Source organism: Halyomorpha halys, unplaced genomic scaffold, assembly GCF_000696795.3.
Source record: "Halyomorpha halys isolate HHAL.00 unplaced genomic scaffold, Hhal_1.1 Scaffold752.1, whole genome shotgun sequence".
In the NCBI taxonomy this organism is placed as follows: Eukaryota; Metazoa; Arthropoda; class Insecta; order Hemiptera; family Pentatomidae; genus Halyomorpha; species Halyomorpha halys.
This window is the reverse complement of record NW_027108250.1, coordinates 753,235-765,660: the sequence shown is the minus strand read 5'-3', so window position 1 is coordinate 765,660 and position 12,426 is coordinate 753,235. Positions and strand designations below refer to the sequence as shown.

The 12,426-nt window shown below is 33.7% G+C and overlaps 1 protein-coding gene across 1 annotated transcript in view; it reads left to right on the top strand.

The window, feature by feature from the left end:
- The window catches only part of LOC106685897 (dual 3',5'-cyclic-AMP and -GMP phosphodiesterase 11A), a gene marked incomplete at its 5' end in the record, with an annotated part of 110,559 nt that overhangs the window by 48,941 nt on the left and 49,192 nt on the right, over positions 1–12,426 (top strand). The window contains 2 exon segments of the mRNA XM_067046612.1: positions 1,355–1,422; positions 7,687–7,779. Coding sequence (XP_066902713.1) covers positions 1,355–1,422; positions 7,687–7,779 — 161 coding nt within the window.

The window sequence follows — 12,426 nt, the reverse complement described above, 5'->3', positions numbered from 1 at the left end:
TTGGAGTAGGCCGTAATGAATACTACCTTGGTGCTGCTAGGGTTAACTATCCTAACCCATTAATTCTTAATCTTTCATCCTTACCAATCCCTGATAATCCTCCGAGGTGTCTGAAAAGAAGATGGCCACGGGATCATCTAATTTAAATTAATGTTTGAAGTACCACCGATGGGTGGTTCCTTCCCAAGATTTTCAAGTCTATATGAATCATACAACATATTGACTTATTGTATTATTTTGTACAGTTGTAAATTACATTAAATAATTTTTTTTAAAAAATGATTGTGAATAAAGTTTCTCAAATATAAAGTTTTTCTTTTATTATGGTGAATGAACTCCATTTTGTAACTTTTATCAGTTCTTTTCCAGCACTCTTAACCTTGGATTTTCCTATGGAAAGATTCCCATAGTCATTCCAAATTTAATACGATTTCATATAGGTTATTTTTTCGTACTAACGCGACCTGAAAGCGGGTGAAAAACAAAATTTTAGGTTTGTGATGATTTTGGTAAATATTTCTGACCACTGATTCCATTCCCTTCACCACCATCCCCTTCATTTGACAAAAGATATTAACTTTTCACCAGATAATATAATTTTTTATTTATAGATTTATTTAATGTGATTTACAAATATACAAATAATAAACACGGTAAGTAAATATGTTGTATGTTTCATATACACTTCAAAATCAAGTATTAATTTAAATTAGAAAGTCCCGTGGTCATCTTTTCAGACGCCTCGGAGGATTATCAGGCATTATTAAGGATGAGAGATTAAGAATTTAGGGTTAGGATTAGGATGGGAAAGAAGTTTGGAATGAAAAGACGCGTATCTGTTTTAGGTCAAATCTGCAACGAAAGGGATGTTTGTGGGTGAGTTTATTTGTAACGTAATAAGGATCATCTAGGATTTTGGATTGTAAGGATTGGATGCGGGAGGAATTTGATGGTTTAGTAGAGCCTCAGAGCTCAATTTCGTATGTCCAAATTGGTCTGATTATTGTAGTGTATACTAATTTTTTGTAGTGAGTAAGAAGTTTAGAGCGTTTTTCAGGTACGTGTTGTAGCAATCGGAATCAATGACCAGTTTCTTGTCGTTTCAGTCTTGTATATTGATTTCAAGTAAGTCTCTTGTCAAGATGGAGTCCTAAGTATCGAATCTGTTCGACAGGCATTTAAAATGATTTATGAGAAATATTGTAAGATATATATGTCTTCAGTGTATTAAAGAGAAAAAACTGGAGAACATAATTGACACAGTTTCTTTAAGAAATATAGTACTACAGACATTTATTTTAGTTTTGCATGAATCTGTGTTAATACAAGTTGTTAATAATCACATTTATTTCAGGTGTTGCATCTATCATAAACAAAATAAATGGACACCCTTTTGATGAGAATGACGAGCAGCTCTTTGAGGTGAGTGGTTCATTCTGTTTCTCTATTTATTGTCATTTCTGTTAATTTTATTTTTATAAGAAAATAAATAATGTTATTAAAACATGGTAGTTCTCTATAGTAGAATGGAACCCACACCCTACTTGTGTTTAGGAAAGAGTCATAAGCGCTAAATAGTAACGGGTATGGTAAAAGTATGGGTAAAAGGGGTAATTAACAGAATTTTGAAATATGGAAGCTTTCTCTTAGTTTTTCCCATAATGGCCTTTAAGTACAGAACTAGTTATGGATATTTAAATTAAGGTATAAGTGCTAATCAAAAGGGGGAGAAATGGTTTTACTCTAATAAACTCATTAATTATACTTCACAATTTGTTGGATCATTAACTACTATTTTGCAGTCGCAAAACATGAATTCAGTCTCGAACCATTTTAGGTCCAGATTCGATCATAAAGATCAGGCTATGCTCACCATTTATTTTATTAAGATAAATTAGTAGTTAGATATTGTTAATAAATTAATATTATAACTAAATAAAATATAAAAAATAATTGAAAAATGTGCTATTTAAATTCACGAAATATTATGATCTAAAAAGAAATAACTTTTACTCATCAAAATTAAGCAAGCATCATACAGTTTGAATGAGAATTAAGCTGGGGAAAAAGAAATCTATTATTTTTCGGTTGATGGCTGTGACGACCGATAGCTCGTAAAGTATCCATCAAAGAATTTCAGATTTGTGCTCGTTGTCAAGGTGACATTTCGCACTACAAAAATTCATTTGCTTTTTTTGTTTGATCCATTCAGTAGTGCGTTACAGTGTGTTAAAGATGGAAGTCAACAAAGAGAAAATTTTTCAGTTTTTCTTTGATAAAGGCATTTTCAAGCCAGGTGGCTGAAATTGTGAATGGTGTTTATGGTCCCGATACTGTAACAGCGTACACGTAATTTTGGTTTTATCGATTCCGTTCGGGTATTTTTGGTGTTAAAGACGCACCTCACACTGGCAGGCTCGTCGTCCAAAATGTCGATAAAATCACATAAATAATCGAAGGTGACCGGCATGTTAATAGTCGTAGGAACTAAAATCGCCTAGGACTAAAAATCGACCATAAAACAGTTTTAAACCATTTGAACAAAGCTGGGCTCAAAAAGAAACTTGATGTTTGGGTGCCACATCAAAACACATGATGGATCGAATTTCTATCTGCGAAACGTTGGCCAAACGGAATGAAATCGACCCATTTCATAAACGGATGGCGACTGGGGATGAGGAATGGATCACATACAACAACTTTGTGCGAAAACTATCGTGTTTAAAGCGCGATGAAGGAGCTCAAACGGTGGCAAAATCAGGACTAACGCCCAGGAAGGTTCTACTGTGCATTTAGTGGGCCTGGAAAGGAATCATTTAATATGAGTTGTTTCCATGTGGCTAAACACTTAATTGGGATCTTTATTGTCAATAGCTGGACCATTTGAAGCTTACGATTGACCAGAAACGGCAAGAATTGGCCAACAGAAGAGATGTCGTGTTACATCAAACATTGCCAGGTATCACACATCTATAGTGACTCGCAGAAACTCCGGAGCTTGGTTGGGAAGTTTTGGTGCATCCACCATATAGTCCAGACCTGACACCAAGCGCTTATCATCTTTTTCTTGTATTTATTGATAATGTATTAAAAGCTTTCTTGGTGATAAGATTTTGGCATCAAGAGAAGACTGAAAATAGGTTACTAGAGTTTTTCGGCAATAGGGACGAAGCCTCCTATGAGAGAGAGAGGGAAGCTACCTTTCAAATGGCAACAAATTATAAAGTAAAACGGTGCATATTTAGTCCATATTGGACAATCCGAAACATGTTAGATATAGTCTTTCACGTAAAAATAATGTATTTATTTCTCCCCAACCTGATATTATTATAATAACATGGTATATAAAAGATATATTACAGTTTATACATATTTTTATTATTTCTGTTTGTTTTTTTAGAAGTTTATTCTATAGAAAATCAATTTTCACTGGAGTAATGAGATATTTCTGGTGTGAAAATTAATTTAATTTTTTTTTTTTATAATAGTGCTTCTTGTTGATGATATCTTGAAATTTTAAGTTTGTTCTTCATTACTTGATATTTCCGAACCCAAATGAATTTAGTTTGGAGCTCCTCATTTTATTTATTTTTTAAATGATTTTACACCACATATGAGTCTTTCGTTTATTTTGCTACGGAGGAGAAACAAATGAAACTTTAATTTGAAGTTAAATATAGTATATGTATCTTATTGGAAATTTATAACTATTTGCGCATGATTCATACTTTTTTCATTGCCCAATACTGTATATACTAATCTGTATGGATAATTTCATTAATTATGCTTGGTTCCCGTTGCTCGATGTAATATTTATGGGCTGTCGGTTTTTTTTTTTTTTGTTTTTATTGTCATGATATAAGAGTCATGTCAAAAAATGTCAACAATCAATGTCAACAATTCAACAATAAACAATAAACAATGTCAACTCATAAAATAAACTACAGCTTAAAATATATTCGAAAATAAGTATGGCTGATTCCCTTAAACCATCATTAATTAGTAATATAATGTTTTCTTAATAAACGTTAATACAGATATTAATAATATTGAAAAAAAAAATTTAAGTGAGAGGGGAACTTGTACAATCCTTTTCAAGGCTCGGTTTTGCCTCTGGCACGGACTTCAATTTTTTTTTATCTTGAATTCATATAAATAAAAACTTTGTCAATCATAAATAAGTATACTTTTTTTCTCAGCTTTATTTTCAAGTATAACTTAGTTCCGACAGTTTGTCAAATGCAACCCGCTTCTCACTTTTTATGTGCCAATTACAATTCCTACCTCTTCCACATTTTTTTTTCTTCTTTCTGGATAAGTAAAAAAATAATTTGTTGTAAAAATATGTTCATTTTAACTTATTGTTGAGTTATAGCAAGGATGGAATGTTTGCTAAAAACTTATTTTAACATTTCACGACAACAATGTGTTAATTAGCTCGTATAATCTAGATTCTTGACTAAACACCGCAATAATTATACACTGAAATGTATGAAATCTTGTTTATTCATATTGTATATATTTTGCTGAGTTTTATTGCTAAACTTATACGATAGATATCAAAAACTACTTATCAGTTAATTTTAAATAAAATATAAATATAAATAGGTAGTAATAAACCAGACGAGAAAAATCACTAATTTTAATCAGGAACAATTTTAATATTACTAAATAAATTTATTACAGTGGATGTTATTTTTTTTTAACTATGTTCTTTTCAAACATTGATTTTTATTTTATAAATTTCTAATAAAATTTTATTATTGTTGCCAACGTCTTTTGGCGTTAAATGCCGCATGTTATACTTATGGCAGAAAAGACGGATAGTTTTCAGGACAATTTTCAACCCACCCAGGCTGAATTCAAACTGCCATTCGATCTTAGAATGTTAAGTTCGTTGCTAGCACGCTAGGTTACCACATCCTAGGTTATGAAATTTATAATTGTATAATGTGTATTGAGCCATGGGAATTTTTGAAAAGTTTAATTGGATTTGGAATCGGAGAGTCGTACTGAAATCTTGGACCCTATAAATATGGTTGGATAATATTTCTTTCAATATTTTATGATATATCTAACACTAATATCTTTGTTCACCAATTATTCACATATGGTCAAATGAATCACTTTTATTATGAATATAGAATATATTTTGTCGGGGTGTGAAAAGGTCTGGTAATTTCGAATTCAACATTGTATTGCATGCATACATCTGGGTCAGAATGAATATTGGTGGGAGAGGCATTCCCCCCATTGCAGAGCTGAACAATAGAAGATCATTAAGGTTCTTTAGCATATACTCCAGGCCCATGAAGTAAAAACATTCTCTCAAACAAAAAATTTAAAAACATATCGTGTTCAAATCCTAATTGACCCCTGATCATTTCCTCAGTGTCCTTGACATGCTTGCGGTTTAATTTACACATAGAAAAGTAGGATTCTTGTTTACACTTTCCTTAAATCATCGTAAGGGACTTAAATCATCAACAGAGCCTAGCACATGGCTTACATAACACAGCTCATGGTTTATCAGAGTTATTATAAAACAAAGTGTGAAAGCTCGGATAAATTTAATACTCAATAGAAAGTTATTAATGTTTTCTCTTCGAGAGAATATTACTTGTTACATGCTGTTACAAAAAAAACCTTTGATACAAATTTGCATATTTGCACCTTTGCAAATTAACCATATTTAAGATTTATGGATGAATGGAATATGGTCCGGGTGCGGTCAAAAAACTCAAATAGTAAATGATTATACTATTTTTATTGATCCAACGTTTCGTCCCACGTTGCAGAGCTTCGTCAGGGCTAAAAAAGATACAAACACTTGACATAGTTACAAAAAAAAAAAGAAAAAAACATAAGTGGAAAGTAACAGGGGTATATAATGAAAAGTAAAATATAATAAGAAAAATTAATGGTTGTAAACAGTAAATGAAAAGGGTAATAGTAACAGACAGATAATAGATAAAATAAGAGAAGAAATATTAAAGAAAGTACAAATTAAGAGATGAAAAAAGAAATTAATAAAATCAAATGATGAGACAGAATTCATACCTGTTGTAACGGGAGTCAAAGTCAGAGTGAGCCGTTTGTATTAGGAGTAGTGGGGATGGCAGTTAGCATGCCACAATAACGAAAATAATTTTAAAGTAAACATTGTAAAGAAAAGATTTAAATTAGGTAAACAATAAATGTAATACACATAAAAGAGGGGGAGAAGATATATTTACAAAATAATAAATAAAAAAAAAAACACTCATAGATAGAAAAACAAAGGAAAAATAAAGTATAAAATAATGGGATACAATATGTGTAAGTGATTAAGAAAGACAATATACCAAATTAGTGGGGATACAGAGAAGTGTAAATTATAATAGAAAATTAATATTAAAGTAATTAATACAAGTACACTTAAAAAGGTAGCACATGAATATAAATTAAAAGATAAGATACACGAATATAAGATTATTAAGATTTATTTCTTTTTCTATGATATTTAAGATTTCTTTGAACAAATTCGACTTTCCCGGAGGAATTACCTAGCAAGGTAGTTTCACAAGATTGGTGACAAAGTTTATATATTTTTAATTTTATTCTACTGACCTTGTAGGTCTTTGGGCGTCTGGCCTAGCATTCTATATGTCTGGGCCACTGTTTCGCCCTTTGCTTATTCTGCCTAATCATCTGGTTTCAGGTCTCCTTCGTGGTCTCTCGCCAGCTACTATTGAGCCATTCGATGTAGAGGTATCCAACATTTGAGTCTCTCTATGCCTTCATATTATATAATATTGATTGTCCAATTTCTGAAAGTATTTCTTTCATAATTTTCAATATTTATGATCATTTTTATGGAGTTATGTAAAAATGATAACGTGAGGAAATCCTGACTGAACATTAGCGTTAATTCCATTAGCGTGGTGCTTCCTTTTCTTCCTTCTAATCCTTTTTGGTAGCCATCTATAACATTCCTGTAAGGCCGAGATATCCGATTTTTAATGATATTAGTCACAAGTTATTTTATAGGTCACTACTTCTAGTGCCTCGGCTCAATTTACAAAATTATACAGGCAAATCCAAGAAGAATATAATTTTAAAAAAGAAAATGAGTTTCTTCTGTACCTAAAAAAATATCATAAAACGTTTACTGCCATTTAATGTTTTAAATAAGATTCAGAAAAGGGTTTTGTTTTGTTATTTCAGCCATGTAAATTTAAATCTATTGAAAGCCTTTGAGACCGAGTGGTACTCGACAGTGGGCAAAGCTTTTAATTACTCAAGGGGCTTTATTTTATTAAATAGAAGGAGAAACATTTTAAAGCTTCAAAAGGTTTCAAACCCCACGGTATTGCATTATTATTTTTCATAATGAAGGCTAAAAATCTTATGGTATTAGTAATTAATTATTAGTAATGTGAAGAGTTATGTTGTAATACTGATATTAATGCCATAAATTTATTTGAATTGTCAAACATTAATTAATAAGATACTGTGAATGCATATTCAGTTATAGATTACATTACTTCATTGAAAAAAAAATCTGTTTAATACGTAATGGTATTGTGTTAATATTTGTATTGTAATTTCAGATGTAAATAAATAATTAATCAATTCTTATTTTAGGTAGTTTTGGACATAGCGTTTTGTTTTTTTTTCATCTAATAAATTCTGTTTCATTTACAGGCATTCACAATTTTTTGTGGTTTGGGTATACACAATACTATCATGTACAGTGAAGTGGAGAAAGCAATGGCTCGGCAGAAAGTTACTATCGAGGTATTTATATTTTATATATATGTATATATAGTTGACCGTAAAGATTTTTACTTATATTTTATCTTATTTAATATTCCAATAATTTATATAGAATTGTAGTTGTTTCCTAAACTATGTGAATAATAATCTTAAGAGTCATTTTGTAACACTGATTTTAATACGATACATTCATTTAAAATGCCTAACATAACTAACAATGTAATGAGAACGAATATTCAGTTATAAATCACTTGAGCTTATTATCAAAAAAGATGACTAATTTTTTTTTAACAAAACAGTAAATTTCCTATCACTCATTTTTCAGGGCCAATTAGACAAGCAATCCTTGATTATTATTTCGCCTCTTTGGATGATCATTTTTTTTAGCTAATTGGTTATTATTTAAACATGTTCTACGTACTTCCCAGTAAATGGAGGCTAAATTAACCTTTCATAGGACAAAATTAATGAGCAGTGCTGAAAATGTTTTTTATGTTTATGTTTATTCGTTTTGATTTTTGATTCTTATATGTGGTGTTTTTGTGGACATATATAACGTAAATACAAGTTACAGTCAGCTGTTACTGCGATATCAGCTGATTGGCCCTGTCAGCTGATCGATGTCTATATAAGCGGACGGAGTCTGCCAATAAATTTAGTTGTGAAAAAGCCATCCAGCGTGTTGTATCGATCACCCCATTTCTTTTTTGTATTATTTTGATTTGGAACAGTCTTAAATGGTGCCGAAACCCGGCAACTTTGGATACTGGAACAATTTTTAGCATAAAGAATTTTTTTTCTAATCTCTGAATAATGGCGGGTAACGGAATACTTAGCCGCAGTTCTAAACTTCAAGGCTTTGAACTTAAACAACCCACCTCCAGTATCAGCCAATCGACCTCTAGAAGCAAGAAATCAACCAGTTGCGAAGAAAGCTGAAAACCTGCTCGGCAGTGAGGATGCTGAGGCATTAAGGGCACCAGTTGTCTGCAGGGTGAAATGAAGTATCCACGACCAAATTCAAGCTGATAAGGAGACGCCCTAGAGCTTTATCAAGGCGAGATTGAAGAAGGCGTTTGGAGGCGAACGATGGGCTCCTGAAGAGGACGCATTTATGATGATAAGGGAGACCAAGAAACTGTGGCAGTCTAATAGGCAGTATGCGGAACTCCTGGCACGCAACAACATAATCGCTGATAAACTCAACAAGTTGATGGAGACAATACAGGTACAGGGTCGGATGCAATTTCTATCTAAAGTACTATAGGTCCAGTTGGCAAAACAGCAACCGAAAGTGATTACTGAGTGTGCTATGAAGCCTTTCTATCCCTCTCCGACTCTTCCTGCTCCGACCCATGTCCTGAGGTTTTGCGGTGCCATACTACCTCCAGGGCTTGCACTTCCTTCCTGATGCTCGCATTATCGAATTTCCGGTGTCGGACGAAATGCTGTCGGTCACTATATAAAATTGGAACCGAGTCAACAATGCTCGTAACACTGCTTTCGCCGATCTGTCTTACAACAGGTGTGTCATGGCCAGTTCACTAAAGCCGTCTATGATAGTGATCCACCTATAGCCTTTCCACGTGAAGGAGTCTACTTGAAGATCAATGAGAGGAGCATCTGCGGTGGGGTTCTCTTCTTATGTTGCCTTAGGAGGATGCCTATCGTACATACTACTTAGGCACACATTGCAGTTTCCGACTATTTCCTAAATGTTGCGTTTCATTCCCCAGGAACAGGGATAGAAGAACATCGCAAGCCAAACCCAGAAACAGAAGCTAGCAAGAGGACCGCAAGTGTCACGGATGAAATTAGGCACCTGGGGCCCAGTGTCCCCCAACTCAGTGTTTCGAGTGCGGAAATGAGGGAGATAATGTGCCAATGTGTACCGTGGGTAGAGATCGGACCAGATGGAACCTATGGAGGTTAACGCCCAGCTTCTGAGCCGGAGACAAGTACCCCAGAAAAGAAACGAATCCGCAAGGGAGTCCACAGAAGTGTTAGACGTCTCAGAAACTGAAGCAGAAGGAAGGGATCTGAGAAGAGGGCAGAGGAGCAGGAAGAATGTGTGGAGGTAGACCGAGGATGAAAAAAGGACCGGTGAGGAGATTTGAGATGCGTACCGGCAGAGAGAAGACCGCAAATTGGTGAGCAACAACGTGAAGAAAGGGAGTGGCGGTATGTCTATTATTCGAGTAAGAGAAGGAGTTAGATGCCTTGTAGATACTGGGAGCTTTCATACTATCGAATGCCGGTAAGCTCTGGTGAAATTGAGTGGTGGAGTGGGTGCACTTCGTGTTGATGTAAGATGTAAGACGTGGGATGAGGGATGTAAATCCCGATTAGTTACTCTTGGTGGACCCCTTGAGGACATTCCACAAATGAGCGGTCTCCCGGCATTCCCTCCTTATTTCCTAGTTCTTTTGCCAATTGAATTTTCAGTACCATGGATAGGAATTGCATCCGACCCTGTACTTGAAATTTCTTCATCATCTTGCTGAGTTTATTAGTGATTCTCTTATACCGTGCCAGGAGTTCTGCGACATGCTCCCCACTCGGGTTTTTTCATTTCTTTGATCATCACGAATATGTCCTCTGGGGTCCACCGTCTCTCTCTGAATGCCTTCTTTAATCTGCCTTGTCTCTTCATCCGCCTGAATCTGATTTAAGATACTTCTTTTTACTCGGCAGACCACCGCTGCTTTCAGTGCTTTTGCATCCTCACTGTACACTAAATTCTCCGACTTTTTCGCTTCTATTCGGCCCATTAGGCGAATGCTCTCTTTTAAAAAATTATTTAATTCTCCGGTCTCTCAGATAAATGTTTCTAGGTCACACCGCCTTTCTCAGCTCCTGGGCAGTTGCCGTACGGACCTTAATCCATTCTAGTGTCGTTGCATGAGCTTGCGCTAAAGAGACTTCTGGTGGTGGCAGAATCTCTTCCGGAAGTGGGTTACCTGTAGATAAAGGTTGGTTGTTTTGGCTCAGACACTCCAGGTTCAGAACTGCTGCTCTTTCTATTCCGTTACTGACCATAATTCAAAGGGAATAATGAAAAAAAAATTCTTCTTGACTGAAAGTTCCCAGGTTTCGGCACTTGTTATATCAATTGTTTTGGGAAGAGAAACGTTTTGTTTTTCATTGATGTCACTTAAATCGCCAGATTCCACCAATTCTCAATGTGCTTATTGCTCTACACATTAACATTTCAGGTCTATGTTGTCTTTTTTATTATAGTACTATGATGTCTTTTTTTTTTATACAATATTTGTTCAAGTAGAGGTAGTAGAGATGATATGAACAAACTATATCTTATGTTGTCATATATGTAACAGTCGTATAATATGTGTTGAAAAGTTTGTTGACTTCCTCCGTCGCACTTACATGCGTCTGTATTTTGTAAGTGAAATCTTTTTAGGTTTTAGATATTTGGTCGTGTTCTGTATGAAAGTGTCAGAGTCAGTTTGTAATGGGTGTTTTCGGTATGGTATAGTTTTGTGGGATGATGTGCGGAATGTATTTGTGTAGTCGTCATCCTTTATTTGACTTTTGCCATTGTCTATTCCACTCTTCGATTAAGTTAGTAAAGATTTTTTAACGTAAGAAACAGGGACTAAGCTATATTCAGTTGGCATTTGATTATTACAAGCTAATGTGTTTGCTAGCGTTTCTGCTCATTCGTTAACTACAATACCAATGTGTCCTTTTATGCCCTGGTTCATTAGTTCGACGAAGTTATTACAAATTTGTACTGTAAGTGGGTCTTTTATTTTGTTACTTTTATGGAATAAATTACTATTTTGTTGTTTATATAAATGTTGAAGATAGGTATTGTGTTTTTATTTGTCTTAATATATAGTATGTAGCTTTTAGTACTGCTAGTTTTTCTGCTTGATTATTTGAGCAGTTTCGATCAAGTCTGTAAAGTTCTTTATTGTTTTTGTTTTCTGTGGTAAAGTAATAAATACATATATTTTCATTTGCTGAAATGAATAAAAACAATTAACATTGATTGCAAATTATTAGTTTCAAGGAAAGGGAAATGCAGTTGTCCTTGATCTCCTACAAGTTGTAGCTCCAAGTTTTAGAGACTTGGTTAATTCTACGGATTTAATCATTTTAAGTAGTTATATCAAGAAGGTCGTGAGAAGCAGTTTTAATGACAAGTCGCCAAAGACGCTGAAGAAAGTTATATTGCTTTCTCATGTTGTTAATATCTGAATTGTTTGTCAAGTAAACATACTAAATTGCTATCCCAGAGTGAAAGTGAAATTTCATCCTGTTTGAAGTTGAGCTTTTGAAACTAACTTCCTTTTTAGTCTTCAGATCTTTCTTCTTTAATTTCTTAATTACAATCAACTAGTGTAATGTTTTTTGCATGTTGTGTTCGACTATTATTATTTTATATTGTATTACCGGTGTTTTAAACTTTTTATAATAAAAAGAAATATTTTATATATTTCTCGAATAGTTTTTTTATCCTTCATCAGCAATTCACCTTAAGCTAGGAGGTATGCTTAAGAATGATATATCCTGAAATATGCTAAGAAAATCCAAATTAAAAAACATCTGAAGTTCAATGCTGCAAACTATTTTTAATAAATGATTAATCGTATATTTAAAAAAATGACTGCCATAAATTCCCAAACCTTTTACATATATATA